At 40.7% G+C, this 22456-nt stretch overlaps 1 protein-coding gene across 2 annotated transcripts in view; it reads right to left on the bottom strand.

Annotated features, from left to right (window-relative positions):
* Window positions 1-22456, bottom strand: part of LOC150091062 (dual oxidase maturation factor 2-like) — a 228812-nt gene that overhangs the window by 73410 nt on the left and 132946 nt on the right. For both annotated transcript variants that reach the window (XM_090381525.1, XM_090381516.1), the window contains exon 6: window positions 18949-19102. In XM_090381525.1, the coding sequence (XP_090237651.1) occupies window positions 18949-19102 (154 nt within the window). The remainder of the gene's footprint in view (window positions 1-18948; window positions 19103-22456) is intronic.

Raw genomic sequence — 22456 nt, 5'->3', positions numbered from 1 at the left:
ATCCTCCCATATCCCTTGCGGAGTCCCTCAAGCGCGAAATTAATACACTTGCCTATAATTATAAAATCCTGTTATGCCTGGAATTACAGAAACAATTTCATTTGTCTTTGCTTGCTCGATATGCTGTTAGGTATGACTTTATATTTCATCACCAGTTCATCAATTTGTTTCAGCTTTAAATCATTAGTCCACACTTGTAGTACCACGCATCCGCTAGTACCATTATTAGCTGATACATAAATTGTTTGTTACATCGTCAGTTTTTGCACCTGGTAGATATACTCTAGTTATATTCCATCTGTTTTCTTACAGAGTATGTTCTCTCTCTCCCTAATGCCAGAGACCTCCATTAATGGAAACAAACCGAAGTTTGTAACGAGGCATACCTCGAATAAAGAATAGGATGCGTTCCACGAAATTACTTCGTTAAGCGAAACTTCGTTTTCAGAGGTAAAAATACTATGGCCAGAATAGGAATACGTTCCTACATAAAGAAAATGAAAAGCTTTTTTTTCGAACAAAGAAAAGTTTTATTAAATAAACAGTCAACTTATATACAAAGTGAAATCACATTTTAAAATATGAGTCTAAAGTTGATTGCTTATGCTTTTTTTCTCTTTCATTTAACAATTGCCTATACGGAGTTATTGCATTTAACACTGATCGCTTAACAATAAAACTTCTTCCTAAATCAGGATCATTTTCACTAAAAAAAATTTAAAAAAAGTTTTCAATGTCATTTAAGCACCTTTTTAAATCTTTGGTTGTTAACACTTTTTCGGCAGGAACTTCTTTAACTTCGTCTTCATTATCTATGTCTTCGTTGCTAACAAGGTTTTCTAAATCTTCCACTGAAAAACCATCATCTTCTGCATTCAATAAATTTCTAACATCCTCTTCATCGACATTTTCGAAACCTATTGATTGAGCCATCTGGATAACTTCATTTCTAATGTCTTGGATGTTATTTTCTTCTTCTAGTACAACTTCTGGCCATATTTTCGCAAAACTCCATTTAAGCATTTCTTAGTGACTTCTTTCCAAGAACTATCAATGTTTTCAATTGCGTTTTTAATGGTGTAGTTTTTCCAAAAAGTTTTAACTGTCATTTCCTCTTTATCCTCTAGTTCAGTTAAATTGCTTAATGTTCGACGCAGATAATAAGCTTTAAATGATGCTATTACTCCCTGATCCAATGGTTGAATCAGGGAAGTTGTGTTTGCTGGACGAAACACAACTTTGACAGGAATGCATGTGTCCAACGTGTTAAGATCAGTAGGATGTCCAGGAGCATTGTCTAACAACAAAAGAGCTTTTTCTTCAAAGTTGTTTTTTTGACAATACCGTTTTACTTCAGGACAAAAGTGGTTAACAAACCAATCAGTAAATAACTCCTTGGTAACCCACGCTTTTCTATTTGCTTTCCATATTACAGGTAAATTCATTTTTATGTTACCTTTTAACGCCCTCGGATTTGCTGAATGGTAAACTAATAACAATTTTAATTTATAATCGCCAGAGGCATTTGATCCAAAGAGTAATGTTAAACGGTCTTTGGCTGCTTTGAACCCAGCAGCTGATTTTTCTTCAATAGAAATGAAGCTTTTTGTTGGTAGCCGTTTCCAGAACAAACCGCTTTCGTCAACACTGAACACCAAATTTGGTGGAAAATTTTCACGTTCAATTATTTCCTTTAGTTTTGCTGGAAACTTATTTGCAGCTTCTCCTGTTAATTTTACACTATGAATCCTGGCCCGTTTTTTAAATTTCTCGAACCAATCACGAGAAGCCCCAAAGGTTTCCGTAATTTCTTCAGTTTGTTTAGATTTCAGGTGATTAAACTGGAATATTTTTTTATGTTAAATGGGGCTTGAAATTGCGGACTTCGTTATATCGAAGCTTCGTTATCAGAGGTAACGTTAACCGAGGTATGCCTGTATATCTTAAATCTCAGTTTCTTTTCATTAAACTACGCGCTAAAATGATGCTAACGCACCAACTTGTTCGATTGTTTAACGGCTTTATAGTTCTAGATACGAGATAAACATTAAAAGAAAGAAGCAAAAAAAAAAAAAAAAAAACTGCCTTGCCGCTATTGCAGAAAGGCAGATTTTTTTTGTTGCAAGGTAGATTTCTTTTTAGTTAGGGTAGACTTAAAATCAAAGTAGTAAAACTGTTGTATATTTGCTAAATTGCGTTGGATACAGATTTAAACTAGCTAACAATTAAACAGAATGCGTGTGGCGTGAAGTGAAACCGACAGCACATGACAACGCTTCACGTGAGTAAAGTTTTTTTCTTAGAATGAAACTCATTAGGTGACACATCGGTTAGAAGTTGTTTGTTGTTATTATTGTTGTTTTGGTTTATCAACTTCGAAGGCACTTGTTCTGGCATATAATGGTTGTCAATTATTTTAGCGATACTTACTAGGCCATTTCTTTCTTAGATTATATTTCGATAAATTAGTTTCGAGATTGGAAACGGTGTTCACAGAAGGGAGAAAAAAAAAAAGGTAAAAATTAAGGTCAGTAACAAATATTACATTCTTTACTTCTACTTTGTTGAATTGCTTGTTGGTATATTTTTAACGTGTTTGCACCGGACTTTTAGCACCATTTAGCTGTCCTAATAAACAACTGTGGTGGTATTTAGGCTAACTGTGACGTCACTGGAATATGCATGATTATAGCCACGCGTGTTTCCTATACCCATAATATTTGGACACGCCACACAATTTAGAGGTCGAGTAGTTATGATGGTTTGACTGACAAGTAATGCCTAATATCTATTACAAATGTAGAGTAATCCTCACTAGCTCAATTTCCGTTGTCGTCCTAATTGTGAATAACGATAATAGAAAATACATTCTGTTTTTAATAGTATTGTCTTCCTTATTTGCAGTATAAATAAAGAATGAGGGCGAGGTAGCTTATTAAAGACCACGAACATCTTTTTAGCAATGAAGTATTATATCTCCTGAGAATTTTTCCCGCAATTATTCTGCTTATCTCATCGCGTTATAAATTGCAGATTACGTACGCACACAGTACAAGAAATGGTAACTCATGTGACACGAAAAGCATTGGTAGACTTTCTATTTTAAACATTGCCGGTGTGGCGGTCAGCTACCTTAAGATCTTTAGACAGTGTTGCTTGGAGATGGCATACCCAGATTCTGATTTTTAAGTACTGGTGCTCTGAGAGGAAGGGATTAATTTGAGGGGGGGGGGGAAATTAAAAGTTATGACTTGTTGATAGGAAATCCTCCTGTGGTTTTTTACATTAATTTTTTTTCTAATGTTTTCTTACAAACAGAGGAAGCAGGATCAATAATCATTAAATACTAAGGTCACTAAATTTAGCCATGAAGCTTCAGTTATATATAGTGTGTGTAAATTGTTGGTATTCTCTTTTAGTTCTTGTTTTGTGGACGAAAAAGCTGAGGTGTCAGGGGTGGGGGGAGAAACAAAAAACATGAACATGAAATTGACTCTCATTAAAACGAAACCGAATCCAGTCCTTTTCTACAGTGTGGTACAAAGCGATCGTAGCCACAATGCTAGTTGGAAGTGCATTATAAGATACACGTTTCCAAAATAAATACTAAGTACACTGTCCAGAGAAAACTTTATCGCCACCTACCTAATAGTGGGTTTAGTCTCCTCTTGCTGCCAGTGCAGCGGCCACTCGGCGAGGCGTGGACTTTATAAGTCTTCTGAACGTTGCAGGAGATATGCTGTATCATGTTGCCAGGATTGCATACTGTAGATCTGCAATAGTCTGTGGGGAGGATCTGTCGATCCACGTAATCCCAGAGATGTTCTATGGGATTCTTCATATTCAGTGAATTCGTCTGCCAAGGTAGCACCTGGAAGTGACTTTCAACGAAACACTCGTGAACAATATCGGGAACGTAGGAGGGCGCATTATCCTGATGGAACATAACTGCGGAGTTCGGGAAGATAGTTACCATGAAGGGTAACTATCTTCTCGAACGGTGTACCCGGTTAGCCAAAATGGATAGGTAGTTTTTGCATTCTGAATGCGATCTAGGGGTATGAGGGTTCAAAGAAATTCCCTGGAAAACAACTCTCATATCAAAACACTGCTGCCACCTGCCTATTTCTGTTGGATCAGGACATCGGAGTGATTCCTCGCCGCAGTTTGTCGCTGTATTTTCAATATACCATCCACACGGCATAGCAAGAAACGTGATTCATCGGAAAAGGTAACTTTTTTTTTTCCTGTTGTCAATGGTCCAGTGACACCGTTCAAATGCAAGCTTTATGCATCGTTGGCGATGGGTGGCCGTAATCATGGGTATCTTGACCAGGCAGCTACTCCGGGGTGCCCATACAGAGGAAGGGTACGTTGGATCGTGGTCTTGGGAACACCGCTGGTATTTTCCTGGTTAAACTCCATGATCGGCCGTTCCACCGTTTTCCATCTGTTGGTTCGCACAAGGCGAGACAGCCTACATTCACCACGGCCATCAATGGGACGTGAGCGCTTGCCATTGCCCAACGGCTGCTATTCCATCCACTATCCGTCCACTGTGGGAACAGCTTAACAACAGCACTCCACGAACAGCCCACAAAATTCGCAATTTCTGTAATACTGCCTCGTTTCAACTGGAACTCTACAATCATACCTTTTTCGAAATCCGTCAGATCAGCCCCTTGCCAATGTCGATCAAGTACTTCGTATGGATCACTTACCGAACCTGCAGCATCGTATTTATCGGTTCTCACCACGATACATGTGCCACCAGGTGAGGAAGAACGACCAATTGCTGAAACAGGCCGTGAACATAATCTTTTGACTGGACAGTATACTTTGTCTTGTATTACATTTCAGGATGTTAAAATTTTTTGAATTACTTTTATTAATTATGTTTATGTCGTTATAAATAGGTGAGTTATGAAATTTAATGATGTTTATATAGCGTTATAAATAGGTGGGTTATGAAATTTAATGATGTTTATATAGCGTTATAAATAGGTGGGTTATGAAATTTAATGATGTTTATGTAGCGTTATAAATAGGTGGGTTAAGAAATTTAATGATGTTTATATAGCGTTATAAATAGGTGGGTTATGAAATTTAATGATGTTTATGTAGCGTTATAAATAGGTGGGTTAAGAAATTTATTGAAAATCGGTGAATACTTTTGCATGGTAACCCCCAAACACAAAAGGTATTAGAACCTATAATATCACCTATGGACTAAATGTTGAGAAGTTAGATGTCAGTTGACATTGGGACTTGTACATTATAATTTTCAGAAAATATATGTGAAGGAGAGTTGTTCCAAAGTGCGGAGGAAGACAAAACGTTAATTCAGCGAGTTTTGATTAGGACAGACAATGAATGTTGACAGTGTACAACCTGAATGTCTATGGGTTAGAGAGTGGAGAGAGTTTTTAACAGACGGATCATTAATTAACCTTTCTCTCTTTTGAAGAGTCTAGAGCATGAGAGAAGAGATGTTGTAGGGCACCGACCCCAAAATGTGGGGAAAATATTCCGAGCAGATTTGATTTGATTTGAGATCTGTAGAGGTTAATTAGCTGTTTAGAATAAAAATATTATTGAAGATGAGCATGAGAGCAGCAGACTTTTTAGCAGGGGTCGAGGTGTGGCGCTCACACGACATGGAAGAATGCCGCCCCTCTATGTTACCAGGCAGTACTAGGTGGTAGATGACTCTCATCAACCGGTGCAATACCACCACTTTGCTTATTGGAGGCTTGAAGTGGTGGAACCCAAGTTTAGTCTCTAGAGCTAAGTTCCGGTCAACCCTTCCCTATCTCTTCCATCAGGCAGTATGATTGATGACCTTTGAGGTTATGATGAACATCGTGGCGAGATTAAATATTGCTTACATTTCAAGGGTACAGCTCTAAAACGGTGTTCGCAGGCTGGCCGCTAGTTAGTACACCGCACCGAACCTATTGGTAACTCTCTAGGAGGCTTCCGGATCAGCTAGTGTATAATCTTGCTACCTCTACTCTGCCAGATAGTGACTGGAGGGAGTCCGATTAGTGTGTATGCGGGGAGCATTATCGAAGCCATGTTATATCAAGGATCTGGGTATATTCTTACCATCTATCTGTACGCCATATCCGAAAATTTCATTACTTCATAGAGCATGTCCCACCCACTTATTCTTACTATTGAATACACCATGAATTGTCAAACTAATAGAGCAAGCTTATCTGCGAAAAGATCTAAACCTCCCAAGCACTTCCTAATTCATTTCACAAATATACGTGGTGTCATTTCTAATCTTAACGATGTCCATTTCCACTTGCAGTCTGCCAAACCCATGTACGTTTTCTGACAGAATCTCAGTTATCGGTTGAACCAACTACTGCTCATCTCAATTGCCCAAACTATTCGCTGTGTGATTCCTTTCGCCTCAAAGGTGTTACTTGAGCATATGTCCATTCTGAAATTTCCTGTCCGTTCTGAAGATTCCAAATTGCCAGAGACTTGGCAATTTGGAATCTTCTCTCTTTGATCTTCTCTGACTTAAAATTTCTCTATCTCATTGTGTAAAATTCATCTGTTATCTCTACCGTTCTCCCAACTCCACTGATCATTTGGAGCTCTTTGACTTTCTCTCTTTGCAACTTGACTTTCTCCAGTCCAACTTTCATAACAGTGAGGTAATTTTCCTTGGTGATTTTAATGTTCACAACTCCAGCTGGCTTCCGTTTTCAAGTCACACCGACCCAGCTGGTCGAGATGCTGAGGCTTTTGCAATTACTAATGACCTTGCACAGATTGTTCATTTACTTACAAGAATACCGGACAATCCTAATCATACAGCCAGCACGCACGGTCGAAGTGAGAAGTCCTTTAGGCACTTCAGATCACAACTTGGTGACTGTCTCTTCTCCAATGGAGCCTTTATCTAATGGCTATTCCCAACCTCGTGTTGTTTGTCATTACAAGAATGCAAAATAGGATGACCTGCGAGATTTCTTTTCTTCTGTTCCTTGGTTGGATTACTGTTTCAAAACTTCTTATGTCAACGTTTTCTCAGATCGTGCCAATGAAATTATTCTTGCAGGAATGGAATCCTTTATCCCACACTTCACTTTAAAATCTCGTCCCTTATCTAAACCTTGGTTTTCTAATAAATGTGCTAAGGCTGTTCAAGAGAAGAATGTTGCATAATTGGCTTGTTTCTAATTCTTCAGTTTCATTTTCTGCCTACACCAAAGCTCGCAACAATTGTAAAGCAGTTATTAATCAGTCTAAACTAGAGTTTGAATAGGCTAAGAGAAGAAAACTTGCTTCTTGCTCTAATGGTAGAAGAGCATTCTGGTCCCTTGCCAAAGCTATTGGCCTCAACTTTTGCCCATCTTTGCTCCCATCTCTGTCCAAACCAGATGGTTCTGTTGTCACTTCAGCCAAGGATAAAGCTGACCTGCTAGAATCCCATTTTTCTTCCAACTCGTGTACTAATGATCTTGGCAAAACACTTCCCACCATTCCCAACACGCTGTTATTCAACGCCTCCTGTGGTCTTCCGTCAAAAGGATGTCAGAAGAATTTTGATGAATCTTGATGCTAAGAAAGCTCGAGGTCCCGATGGTATTTCTTCACTTTTTCTCAAAACCTGTGCTCCTGAACTTACTCGTATTCTTTGCCGCGTTTTTTCACTTTCTTATTCCAAAGGTGTTTTTCCTTCTGCTTGGAAATTTGCTCATATCCAGCCAGTTCCTAAAAAGGGTGACAAATCCCTCCCATCCAATTATCGTCCCATTGCAATTACGTCTGCTCTTTCTAAAGTAATGGAGAAATCATTAACCGCTAACTCTTAAACTACCTAGAAACGTTCCGTCTGATCAACGATCGCCAGTATGGATTCCGTCAGTGTCCATCCCTTGGTGATGTTCTGGCTTATGTTACCCATTTATTTACTAATTCAATGGAAAGGTTTGGTGAAACACAAGTAATTGCTCTTGACATCTCAAAGTTTTCGATCGTGTTTGGCATAAAGGTCTTCTAAACAAGCTTCCATCTTATGGTTTGCCAACTGTTTTAGTAATTGGTTATCCAGTTTTCTCTCTGATCGCTCACTGAGGGTGATGGTAGATGGCTCTCTGTCTTCTAACCTCTCCACTAATGCCGGTGAACCCCAAGGTTCAGTTCTTTCCCCCACTCTTTTCCTCTTGTATATTAATGACCTTCTTCCATTGATTGGAAATCCTATCCATAGTTTTGCCGATGATAACACATTGCATTCCACTTTCCATTTTGAGAAACCTTGCCCTGTTCAATCCACTTTCCATTTTGAGAAACCGTGCCCTGTTCAATCCACTTTCCATTTTGAGAAACCTTGCCCTGTTCGATCAGCTTCAACTTCTCGAAAATCTGCTACCAGTTCCTTAAATGCCGATCTTCAGGTAATTCTCCAGTGGGGCAAAGACAACTTAGTTGATTTCAACCCTTCTAAAACTCAGTCTTGTCTTTTATCTCGCAAAATGGATTCTTCTGCTCCTATGCTTGTCTTTAGTGACACGCTGATTTCTAAGCAAAATGATATTTCTCTTTTGGGGATTACCGTGACTTCTAATCTCTCTTGGCACAAGCACATTAACAAATATTGCTTCCTCTGCATCTAAAAAACTTGGTTTTCTCTTTCGCTCTCTGCGTTACTTTTCTTCCAAGTTACTCTGTATAAGTCGCAAATCCGCCCTGCCATGGAATATTGTTCCCACAACTGGGGTGGTGCTACCAAAACCTCTCTCAGGCTTCTTGATTCCATTCAGAAGAGGGTAGTTAGGTTAATTAATGATTCATCTGTAACAGAGTCTCTCCACTCGCTGTCTCATAGATGTACTGTTTCTGCTGAATGCCTCTTCTCCAGATACGTCCATGGCCACTGTTCGTCTGAATTGGCTTCTATAATTCCCGCTCTCTCTTTCAAAACAGTTCGAACCCTTGCCCCCACCAGCCAACATCCATTTACTGCCCAACTTCAAACTCACAGAACCAACTTTTAATCATCCTCGTTTATTCATTCAACTGCCGTTTTCTGGAACAACCTTCCTACAAACGTATTTCCTGAAAATTACAGTCTACAGAAGTTCAAGTCCAATATCAACAAATATCTTCTTTCGTCTTCTCAACCTCCAACCCAAGCACGGTACTAAGTACTATATGTTTTAATACCTCTCGTGTTTGGATTTTACATAAAAAAAAAAAAAAAAAAATACTGGAAAGCGGAACAATGTGCTCTCACTGTAAAATTATGGGCAGGGTTTCCAGCCTGTGGCAAAAGGTCATTAAAACAGAGGTTAATGAGTAAATTCATGGAATGGGCCCACCTTAATTGTAATTTCTGTTGCTAGGGTTCTGCCGATCCGTTCTCATTTTCAAAATAATCTTCGAAGTGCATACACTTGTGCCATTGATGAACCCACTCATAGAAACACTCCCATTAGCCTTGATAGGTCTTTGAATGTAGTGGCCACAGGTTCTCGACCTCCGTTAAGGCACCTATACCACTTGAAAATTGCACTTTTCTTCATTCACTTGTTAACGTGAACCTCTAGCATTTCTCCCACAGTCTCTGTAGCTGTCATACCACGGCGAACACAATAGCGAACAAGCTTTGCTCTGCCTTCGATTGATCAATTGTTATGCATTTACAGCGGTCGTAACTTAAGGCCACTTTGCTACTACCATGTATCATATCAGAACATACAACTGTGTCAGCGTGTTCTTGGATAATAATAATTATTAATATGCTCATGGTTTCCAATCGTAACTTATATCCCTAATGTATTTTATCGGAGAAGTGTGTTTTCACGCACCGATTTTCACGCTGTATGGGCTGAAAATGTGAGAAAACTCTGCCCTCCTCCACGTGAAATTTGCTGAGTTATTGGCTACAGCTCCAATTGAAGAGAAATTCTTCCAGTCATCGTGTTCTAGAATATGTACTCATCACCGTACAACGCACAGTGGTTGTACGGTGACGCTGCCATTCCGCGAATTAAATGATCAGCCTATATACGAATATATTGATGTAACGTGTTCTTAGATGCTACATGAATTTTATTTTATTTTATTTCTTACAGTCTGGAACGTTTTTAGCAAACAGGTGAATGACCGCACTGAGCAGTCCTCATACTGGCAAAAGCAAAAAAAAAAAGGCAAACCATAAGATGGAAGTTTCTTCAGAAGAGCTTTATGCGAAACAACCAAAACCAACTTTGAAAATGCTAAGAGAAACTGTTTGAATGTCAAATAATGAAGGAAAAATTAAAAATAAAATTAAACATTATGGTGCAGTGTGGATTTGTTTGTGTGACGGCAAGCAGCAGTTGCACCAGTGCTATTTACAGGATGCTGTGCTTCCCAAGGAGAACGATATCCCTTGATTGTCTATTCTGTTTTTTATTTTGTGATTTTATTATATTTTTTACTAGATAATTTGGTTTTTCTCTGCTTGTATGCAAGTAACAGTTATTGCTTCTGCAGCATCATTTGTTGCAAGTTGCAACATTTTTTTTTTTCCGGATAATAGTTTTCAGGTTTGTACGGCATTATTTGAATTTGATTACAGTACACTTAATTTACATTTTAGTGCTTGAGTTTCACCGAATTTTTCCATTAAATTTAAAACAAGACAAGATATCACCTTTGGATGGAATGGACGGATTCTACATAAATCGAAATGCATCTTTTATGCTTAAAAATCAGTCAATTAATTAATTAAATGTGTGCGTATAAAAATTTTCGAATTTCGGTTTTCCCTATTTTAATGAAATTTGTAATGCTATTTAGAAAAATTTCACGAAAACGTTTATTGGGAGTCGATCTGTGTGGGCCTGTGTGAGTCGATCAAAGGATCCATCCACATGGTTCTCGAAATAGTAACAGTAAAATGTTCGTATCCAAACTCCAGAATCGATTTATAAGTTGACCATAAGTGAGATTTATGTAATAATGTGCACCGTTGGCAGCGGATTCAATTGTATGTGTAACCAGATGTTGAAAAGTCAGGACCAAACATCTTTCAATCAGCCACTGTTGAATCTAATTGCTTCGTAAATATACGCTAAACCAATGAATTTAGTAGGAAATACATCGTGCCAACATCCACACATTGGAAAATGAAATAGCAGATGACATATTGCAAGAAGAGTTGCTGTGCCTTGGTGGGCTAATTGATGGTATCTCATGAAGGTGCAAGCGATTCAACAACTTTACTTGAGGCATGATTATAGGTGTTCGTGTGGCGGGAAACATTGTTACGGGCTGGAGCAGATGAATCGAAGTAGACATTTTACACAGGATTCAGTCAGTTGCTTCTATTTTACAAAACCAGCAGTGTGCGGGGGTAGCACAGTGGTATCGTCACCGTCCTCCCCACACCTGGTGGAGAAGGCCCGGGTTCGAATTGCGTCGATGATGCGAGGAACTTTACTGGGTTTTTCACTACGTGGCTGAGTTAGTCAGGCGCAGATAGCAAAATTTTTTTACCCCCAGAAACTGGGGATTTTACGTCCAGAAAAACAGGCAAATCGACCACAGAACACACGCAATTTACAGACACAAATACAGGTTTTAGTAATCAATTATGGGTAACCCTAAAATAATAATAATGTACAAAACCAGCAACGAAAAATAAGTACGCCGGACTTCCTCTAACAACAGGAATCCCAGACGTCTGGCCGAGTACGGACAAGTACAAATATCAGATTTCTGGTAATCGTGTATACCTATAAAACCGGACTTCAGGAACCTGTTTGTACTAGCATATCACACAGGCAGTGTAGGACAGCAGGTCTTCAGTTGTATGGCAATTCACAAACTCCGTGGGTGTAAATGGATCTGATGAATCCGTTTGCAGTGGTTTGGAAACGGCAGAAATGATGGGTGCGCACTGAAAACACAATCTCTGACTGAAAACGTAGTCAGAGAATCACCATTCTCATTGTTTAGCATCGACAGTTGCATCCCGAGCTCACTGCAAGCGTAGTGTACTATTGTACAGTATTGTATATATAATTTTCATGTTGCAAGTTTGCATTCCAGATGAACATATCAGAAATAAAAGAAGAAAGTATTTTCTGTAATGGCATAGGCATCTTTTATATAAGTTGTTCGCCGGCTTCGTCTCTCTTTGGTATTACATCTCATCAAATAAACAACGGCTTGCTATAAGTAGTTTCCGAAGCTTGATTAAACAGAGTTTTCCAAAGTGTGGAGCGCACCCCCTTGAGACGCACTTTTGGTTTTTTGGGCATGCCTGTTGTTTGTATGAGGCAATTTATTAACGAAATATGGACAGACATTTTTTTTTTTAATACTTTGCTTGGTTGACGTAGTTTAGTTATCGCAGAGTATTCCATTATTTGAAGTCTAACAAGAGACGTGCACGCTCGTGTCATTTATTTAAAACATCGTTAGGATAAAGTATGCATTAAACGAAGAAAAATGACCCATTGCTGCATATCAAAACGTGTAGTTCATTTCCTAGTATTAATTTTCGTGAAAGGTTATGAGGATGCACTAGCTGCCTCTGATAGAGGTGGCTGGTGCATCCTCACCTATGCTAAATATACCGGGTGGTTATAAAATAAGTTTCCCTATTCAGGAGACCCTAGTGTCAAAACGGTTAGAGTTAGCGCTAGACGCCTCGAAGCCAGGTGGGCAGGAGCAGCAGTGCGTAGCACACGCTCCATGATTATACCGGGGTTCGAGCCCGTGACCACCAAATACAGAGGATGCGGAAAGGTCAGGGAATGACCACCGCATATCCCCGGAGCAATATGGCCTTAGTTGCTAATGCTCCTGAAAACCAAATAACAATCAGCAAACAGAGTTAGCGCTGTGAAAATCGATGGGTATGTCGTTTAGGGTATGGGGAAGTGATTTGTAGAAGAAAAAAAATTAGATCAAATTTCCTCCACTAGGGGAAAAACGGCGCTGCACATATGTAAAAGTTGTCATTTACTTCAAGACACGCTGCTTAAGCAAATGACATCCTGTTAGATAAAAGCAAAAGGCCAACGCCACCGTCAATAACCATTATGGCTCTTCCGAAAAAGAAACGTGCTCTTTTAGTAAAACTGTTCTGCCAGAATAATAGTAACGCTAATGCAGCACTACGTGAATACCGGAAACTTAAAGATTTGCGTAAAGGATCTTTGACGTCAGTGGGGCTTCGAAAACTAATAAAGAAATTTGAAGCAACTGGAGAGTTTGGTATAATTAACCCCAAAGGCTCACATCTAGTGAGTATGGGCTTGGCACACAACCGGTGTTCTGAGCTGGATATCATCATTCTTCTGTTTCTTGGTGATTCCCTGCTACTTTTGTCTCTCTCTCTCTCTCTCTCTCTCTCTCTCTCTCTCTCTCTCTCTCTCTGTGGGTAACTGAGAGTTTTTTTTTTTTTTTTTTTCGGCTGTTGCAGTAAAAGCCTCAGGCTTCCTTGCATCATATGAATAATAATAATAATAATACTAATTCCAGGCAGGGGACGACCACGTATCGGAACGGAGTTAGTGGATGAAGTGGCGGTTGCAATGGTGAAACACTACCCAGTCAGTAGTGTCAAAAGTGCGTCAAGAGACTTGAACCTTCCTTGATCTACTGTACGTAAAGTGCTTCAAATAATTTTACGCTGGTTTCCGTACAAGATTCACGTAGTGCAAGAACTAAAGTCTTGTGATTACCAACGACGAATAGACTTTGCTTTACGATTTCTGGCTCTTATGAAACTTGACGATACATGGGTTCGAATGATCTTGTTATCTGATGAGGCACATTGCACTCTTCATGGAGCTGTAAATGCACAAAATTGCTGTCGAATATGGGGAACTTCGTGTCCATCTGCTGTGCATGAAAGACCACTACAAAGTCCATACGTTACAGTATGGTGCGGATTCACAGCAAAGTTTATAATCGGACCATTTTTCTTTGAAGAATCTACACCTCATGGCCCCGTAAGGTAACTAGTGCACGGTACTGCGCTCTTCTAAGAGATCGCATTATTCCCGCTCTGCAAGAAAGGCAATGCTTGGAGACCGTAGTGTTCATGCAAGATGGCGGTCCTCCCCACGTTGGTCAACAAGTGAAGGAACTGCTCCGTTCAACATTCGGAAATGATCGCATCATTTCTAGAGATTTTCCGCAGTTCTGACCGCAGTTCTTAACAATTTCACCGACAAAGACATTGTCGGCGCTGCTCAAAGGAACCCTGCAACTGAGACGACCACCCCAGATTAAGATTGATGGGACAACTATCAAGTTTGCTAGTCAACATCTGGGTGTCATACTAGACAATAACTTATCCTTCCAACCACATCTCAAATTCCTAAGACAAAAGATCAGAAACTACTCTGCCATGGTAGCTAGGGTCACAATGCGAGACTGGGGTCTCAAAAAGCGTACCCTAGCCTTATACTACAGGACAACCTTCCTCCCAATAATTACTTACACTTCAGCAATCTGGTATGACAAAACTGCCTTGGTCGTAAATAAGAGAACCCTGGATGCAATTCAACGCACCATCCTCCTCACTACCACCCGCGCCTGCAGAACGGTGAGTAACCCAGCGCTTCAGGTGATAGCAGCAGTACTTCCACTTGATCTTGAAATCGCAAGAACAAGACTCCTCTACTATTTATCTAAGGGAATAACCACCACTTTCTTGAATTTACAATAGACCCAACAAACAACCATAAGGCAGAAAAGATCCGGCTTCAGTCTCACCTGCTGCAGGTGTGGCAGGACAGGTGGGCAGAAACAACCAAAGGAGCAATCACCCACAAGTTCTTACCGCAACTTGAAAAAATCTATCCAAAATCGCCTACTTGGTTCTTTCCGGGGTTGCAAACAACATTCTTGCTAACTGGACACGGCCCCTTTAACGCAAAGTTAATGGACTTCGCCCTTGTAGAGGACCCATGTGTGTACATGTGGAGAGATCGAAACTTGGGAACACCTCATGTACGACTGTCCGCAATACGAGGATCTCAGGTGCATTCTAATCACGAGTATAAGATACCTCCCCAGAGGGCAAGAGTTTCACCTACTGGATTCAGAGGAGGAATACAGAGCCCTGACCAACTTCGCTCAAGAACTCTTCTCAAGAAGGAGAACGCTATATGCAATACACCAGGAGTGAAACACGACCAGCCAGATAACAAATCAAAACATCCTTTAGGACACACCCCAGAACGAAAATTATGTGGAAGCTACTAGCTGTCTACCAAGAAACCCTGCCTATGTACCAACAAATATGAGACCTAAGTGAAACTGACAAATATACTGAATGAAGATAGAGAACCAACAAAGACATTCAACTTGGACAGGACACTATCCCACGAGTGACTCTACTACCGGACTTATGACTACACTACGACTGATGCAGCCTCACTGCCATGTAGCCAAATGGCGATCTCTACCAGCTCCCTTGCCTGGTACCTTTTTTTCCTATCCCTGGCAGGGGGAGGAGATGGTCTTCCTGGTTCCTCCCTCCCCTACTTGGCCCACTACTGTGGAATATTGTCTTGGACACCTTTCTTAACATCGATCTCAATGAAGTACAATCTCAGGCATTCGCGGACGACCTCATTCTGACGATACAGGCAAACTCAAGGGCTGCGTTAGAGGTCCTCGCAAATCGGGCCCTGACCACTCTCCAAGAATGGGCAAACCGAAATCAACTCAAAATATCCTCCACAAAAACAAACTCCATCCTACTAAAGGGACGCCTTGATCTTAGGCGGCCTCCGCAAATAAAAATTGGGCAGGAAACAATCAAATTCTCCAAACAACTGAAATACCTAGGCGTGATATTGGACCAAAACCTGTCATTTCAGGACCATCTGAAATATCTCCGTAAAAAAATAAGACGCTACGCAGCCATGGTTGCCAGGGTCACGCGTAAAGAATGGGGCTTGAAAAAGCGAGTCCTCAAACTGTTCTACAAAGCTATCTTCACCCCGATCGTCACCTACGCATCCGGTGCATGGTTTCAAAAAACTACAACAGCAGTAAACAGACGTATCACGGACCAAATTCACAGATCCATCCTCCTAACTATCACTCGCGCTTGCCGCACGGTGAGCACCCACGCCCTGCAAGTGCTCGCAGGCACTCTCCCACTGGACCTAGAAATCATACAACGCGGCCTACTATACTACCTAGACAAAGGCACCCTACAGACTTTTCTGGGGTTCACTATTGACCTAGCCAGCAACAGAAATGTGGAAAAGAAGCGGATACAAACTCACCTGCAGCAGGCATGGCAGGAAAGGTGGAGCAACTCTCAAAAGGGAGAGATCACAAAGAAATTTCTACCCAATATTGAACAAAACTACCCAACCTCACCCAACTGGTTCTCCCCAGGTCTACAAGCAACGTACCTCTTAACTGGACACGGAGCTATTAATGCCAAACTGTCTCTACTTGGGATTCAGGTTGATCCAACTTGCACTTGCGGGGGGGCTGGAGAGCTGGCAGCACCTAATGTATGACTGCAGGCTCTATGAAGACCTACGTGGTGTTTTACTCACCAGAATCCACTACTTACCACAGGGACAAGAACATCACCTCCTAGACACGAAGGAGGAGTATCAAGCCTTCTCGGATTATGCACAGGCACTGTTCACGAGGAGGAGGACGAGGAGAAACCAAATGGCCGCAGCCCACAACCCACTACCATTATAACCAAAGAATATCTGTTCTTCAGCTCACCGGGCTCCCTTGCCTGGTGCCTTTCCACCCCCTCCCCTGCGCCGGTGGTGGGACGGTCCCCCCGGCGCCCCCTACTTTCTCCTGGTGAGGCATGGGCATGCCTCACTGACTTCTGGGGTTGCCTACTCTATCATCCCCATATTTCTGCCTTAAATCCCCCAGCCTTCAGTCTCCCACCCACTCTATCTTTATGCTAGCGAATGTCCCACACACAAAAACTTAATTATGTCAAAATTCCCGTTCGCCCATTCTTTCGGCTTTTATTATGCAAGCATTATCCCCCCTCACCTAACGATCATCAAACCGACGATGATGGATATATGTCTCTGTCTGTACGTACGTGCATATAAAAGAGCGCGCGCGTTTTTTTTTTTTTTTTTTTAGGTCTTAGCCTCTGAAATCTCAGGAAATTAGGTGGCAGGACCTGCCAGAGTGAAACTAAAACTACTGGGTTCCTGGTCTGCCTCCACGGGGCGAAGGTGGGGCAACGTTGGGCCTCAGCAGGGGTCCAGCGGCTAAACGACCAGATGAACAACGGTACACGACATCACACAGATACAAAGCCCACACACTTTTAAATCTCTGGCATTTCCCAGTGAACTGGTACACCCACAATGAAAGCAACACGGAGATGGGGGAAACCCCTGGTGCCGTCTGACACTAAATACACCTTACACCTTACACCTTACCACCCCATATATTTCGCCTGGTGAAGCATGGGCATGCCTTACTGACCATCTGGGGTTGCCTTCCCTATTGACCCCATACTTCTGTCTTTCCCCCCAGTCTTCAGTGTCTTCCCCTACTCTGACTAATACGCCAGCGTAAACCCCACATAACTAATCAAAATTAACGATTTTTAAATTGAAAACTGAACCATATCAACCTCTCCTGGCTTTTCTAAGTGGCAGGATCTGCCAGAGTGCATATAAGCTACTGGGTTCCTGGTCTGCCTCCACGGGGCGTAAGTGGGGCAACGTTGGGCCCCAACTGGGGTTTAGCGGCTAAACGACCAGAAGAAAAACGGTACATGACATTAAACGATCCAAGACCACACACTTTTAAATCTCTGGCATTTACAGCGTACTGTAACACACCACAATGTAAACTACGCGGAGATGGAGGAAACCCCTGGTGCCGCTTGACCCTAAACACACACTTACACTAGTTCTGACCAACCCGATCACGCAGATCTCAATCCCTGTGATTTCTAGCTATGGGGATACCTGAAAGACAGAGTTTATCGTGGCGGCATACAGACGCTTGTCGATTTGAAAGCAAGCATTAAACAGCATGTAGCCAACATTCCCATTGGAATGCTACGTGAAACTGTGTCGCACGCAGTCCTCCGTTTTCAGAATGTCATCTCAAGTGAAGGAAAGTACATAGAACAATATCTGTAGATTTCTAAGTTCTGATGTTAAAATCTAATCCTAAGTTAAGTATTCCATCTCATGTTTATAGTGCCAATTTCTCCCCTGTTGGCGGAAATTTGAACTAATTGTTTATCTGCTACAAATCGCTTTCCCATACCCTAAATGACATACCGACCAATTTTCAGAGCGCTATCTCTAACAGTTTTGACACTAGAGTCTCCTGAATATGGAAACTTATTTTATAACCACCCGGTATATATCTTGTTTATAATTTTCTACAGTTTTATTTTTCGTTTTTTTCCCTTTCATTTGTACTTATTAGTTCAGTATTAATTCGCCATAAAGACAAATGAATAAGGAATTATTATAAATCTTTATTGTCTGAGGTGAAGGCTTCATGCGATATACCCATTATGGCAAGTAGATAAAAGGGACTGGAAGAGTTAAGATGAAAGCCCGTTTTACAGCAAGAACATAAGCCTGAGCGTAGAGGGGAAATGATATTAGGAGCAGATTACTCACACGCACACTGTCATGTGGAGTGAGGTTATATACAGGGCATGTTATGTCACAAATGGTGCCTCTCCTGTCATTTTTTCTGGATCTGCCACTGCCCAATTGTACATAATGTATAATGTGTGTTTTAATAAATTAATTAACCTTAAAATATATTGTAAGCGAACATAACGAATTTCTCAGTGTGAAGAATGTTAATGCTTGACTTTAATTTTTTGCGCTTCTAATTCTGTCATAAGCGGGCTCTTAAGCTATTTATGCGAAATTCCACTACGGATGGAGTTTACAGTAATCTCTTCCTATGAAAGTTACTACTTACCATAAAAGCATATGGGAGTAGTAGCCAGCTAAACGATATCGTCTTCCCCAACAAAATCCTTCTAATTCTTGACTTAGGTATTCAGCAATGGTTAGGATAGGGAAAGGCAATCCCTTGATAAGAGCATGGCGGTATTCTTGTTTGATTTCAGTGGCTGCAGAAGAAAACAAGAAATATTAAACTGATCTAACGTTAGGAACACAGCAATGTCAAATATTGTGTTAACAATCCAAAAAGGAATATCACATATACTTTCATTCTAATTTTAAAAGCTGGGCGATATCGTAATAAGCAAATAATATTTCGTACTAGCCAAATATTGCATTAAGGAATTCTTACGTCCAATGTGAAGGAAGTGCACTTTTTCTAATCCTGATTATTACTTTTTATAATACACATTTCAAAGTAACACTCGACCAAATTAAGACTTTACAGAAAAATTGAACATGTTACCAGTGTTACTACAAGATTAAATGCTTTTTTTTTTGTATTTCGGTGTTGCAGTATGGCTTAAAATTGAAAATTTTACGAAACGGAACGGTCTTCAGGTAATACGTACAGACGCGTATGTGTGATATTTATGAACATTACCGATACTGTATGACCAAACCGGAACAGTGCTCCAGCATTCCAGTATCCATTCTAGCCCTGCGTTCCAATGAAAACCTCACTCAGATCTCTGATTTCATTTATATGATTTAAGCGATTTGTTACTGCATGTTTGTACAATACTCCCGCCTGGCGCAACCTCTCTTAATTCTAAGGTAATACGGCCATTGCTCAGTGATTTTTATTTACGTTTTTGTTTTCATTCGTTTTGATAATAACATAGAATATTATCAAAACGATTATATTATGAAAGTAATTGAAGGGGGCTAGGCTTTTTATATATTAATTAGTGAAGCTTTAACGCCTTGCTTATGCAGTCAAGTTTATTCTCGTATCGATTACGATAGTAGTGGAATTAGGATGACTGGCTTCTCCTTAGCTTTTCTCATTAGTTTGCCTTTTGCTGTGCCAACTTCTGAAGAGATTTTCAAATAAACAGGAAATTACTTTATAATGGCTTCATAAATCTTAGGCCCCCCCCTCCCCCGACAAGCTCAGGTATCGTCCCCGCCAGAGACATTTATATTTTCTACTACACCCGGCCTGACTCCATGGGGTAGAGGACTGGCAACTTGGTGTCCCACTAATATAGTGCGATAAATGGCCGGAGGAACAACAAGAACACAACCCAATGCTACACTACGTAGACCAATATTAAAACTCACACTATCTCTGGCCTTTAAAGGGTTTGCTGTGACACAGAGTATACAAATGCGGAGTTGTGGGGAGAGGTGCCTGTGCTGCTTGACAATCAACACTATACGGTACCTTCATAAAGTAACGTCCGTTTTGGTTTAGAATATTTTATCACGTAATCTACATTTAATACACTGACATTACTTTAAATATAATTACTTTTTCCTCTAAGTATAACTGGCAGATATACGACACTTTTTTTCCCTGCTGATTCACCAACTCGAAGTTTGGTTACAGCGAAGAATTGCGGTGCTTCCATTGTATCGAATGTTCTTTTTGTTTCAAGGCTAAACAATGGAATCCGCGTTTCGTCTTTGGTGGTCACATGTAGAAAATCATTATCAATATGCTACCGGGTAAGAAAGATCTCCCATGACTGATTTTCCTCCCACTTCAGTCAGTAGCGCCGTGACTCTATGTGCTGCTAGTAGGCGAAATAAAATTTGCTGCCCTAAATGTTCAATACTGATAAATGTTAACCATTCAGAAAGCAATGCCAAAAAAAAATTTTGACGCCCTCCTGAACTGTCGCCCGTTGGCGACACCTACCTTGCTTACCCACTTGCGGCGGCCTTGACTTCAGTATCCGTGAAATCCATCTTGCGATCATTTTTGACATGTGCAACTCACGAATGACTTTTTAGACTGTTCCAAATATGTTTCAAGCCACTCCCACTCACACAAACCAAGAATACCGCCTACTTGACTCCAAGGAGAAATTTGCTGCCCTCAGCAAATTTTCACAGGCATTATTCAGTAGACGAAAAACAATAATAGCAGTTTATCAGGGAACGTACTAAGAGACAAACATCAGATGTGGTGTTGCGACACCTGGACAGGACTGTAAACGGGTGATCCCCTAATGATAGCAACCCAACAAGGAATATGCTAAACAGACGAACCTGAGATGAGAGGACATGACACCCAAGCAGCCAGAGACACAACAACTAACAAAGCACAATACTACATAAACCAGACATTATACTTTTTTTGGCTGTGCAGTAGTTCTGTATTCCATCACAGAGTATATACGGCTCAGATGTAGGCGCCTTCGTAGCCAGGTGGGAAGGAGCAGCAGTGCGTAGCACACGCTTCTTGATTAGACCGGATTTCGAGCCCGTCACCACCAAATACGGAGGATGCGGAAAGGTCAGGGAATAACCACCGCATATCCCGGAGCAATATGGCCTTAGTTGCTAATGCTCCTAAAAAACCAAACAACAAACAAACAAACAAACGGCTCAGATGTGGGAAACCACCGGTGGCGACTGACCCTAAATACTATGCCACTATATGCTTCAAGCGCCGATGTGGGAAACCACAGGAGGCGCCTGACCAAACACTATGCTTGAACCCGATTGTAAATTTCATTAGTAGTTAATCGTCTGTTCTGAATCTTCGAAGTACGATCTTTCACCGCCTCCAAACATGGAACGCTTTGTTTTATAGAACGTGATTCGGTACTGGTAATTTTTTTTGTACTCGAGCATCTAATACACTTTCCTCACGTTTGTTTTGTCCATCGAAGAATTTCTGTAACCAAAAACCAATTAGCAATGTGTCACAGGCTTTTAGGCGTGGTCAAAAATTAGTAAAAGTCTGTTAGAGTCGGTATGTCCACTAGTCCTTATGTAATAAATGGATTGTTTAGCCCCCCCCCCATACAGATCTCGAGTTATCCGTGTATGATTTAATTAGCCAAAGGACTGGAAATAGTATTTGTTTGTGGCAGTGATTTGGATGGGACTGATTTAAAGGTTGTTTCATCGATTCGCATGATTTTGTCTTACCTCAATTCCTTTCTCGTTCTCCACAAAGACCTTATTCGGACCTTATCTGAATAAGGTCTTTGTAATATTTTCGCACTGAAGACTGTCCTGAAATTGATAGTTCCATAGTGCAGCGATAAAAACGCGAGCTGTATACAGAGTTTTAAAATCCTATAAAATGTAACTGAAGGCCGAATATTCTTAGAGTTTAACATCTATGAATATCGAATTTTATCTACAACGAAGATATTTTTGGTGTGCATTTCGGTCTTCTAAAATTTAAGAAAAAAACAAGAAAAACACAAACAAACGTGGATTTGGATAATCGGCTTAGTTACACTTGGTGTTCCATTTCTATGGCTAATTTATTAAAATGTATCGTACATGCTTATATTAAAATTGTTGTACCTAACTGAACTAAAGACGGCTTAAGT

Source organism: Mastigoproctus giganteus, chromosome 1 (assembly GCF_048544385.1).
Source record: "Mastigoproctus giganteus isolate SK-2022 chromosome 1, ASM4854438v1, whole genome shotgun sequence".
NCBI classification, from domain to species: Eukaryota; Metazoa; Arthropoda; class Arachnida; order Uropygi; family Thelyphonidae; genus Mastigoproctus; species Mastigoproctus giganteus.
Note: the sequence above shows the minus strand (reverse complement) of the source record. Positions and strands in the feature narration are given on the sequence as shown.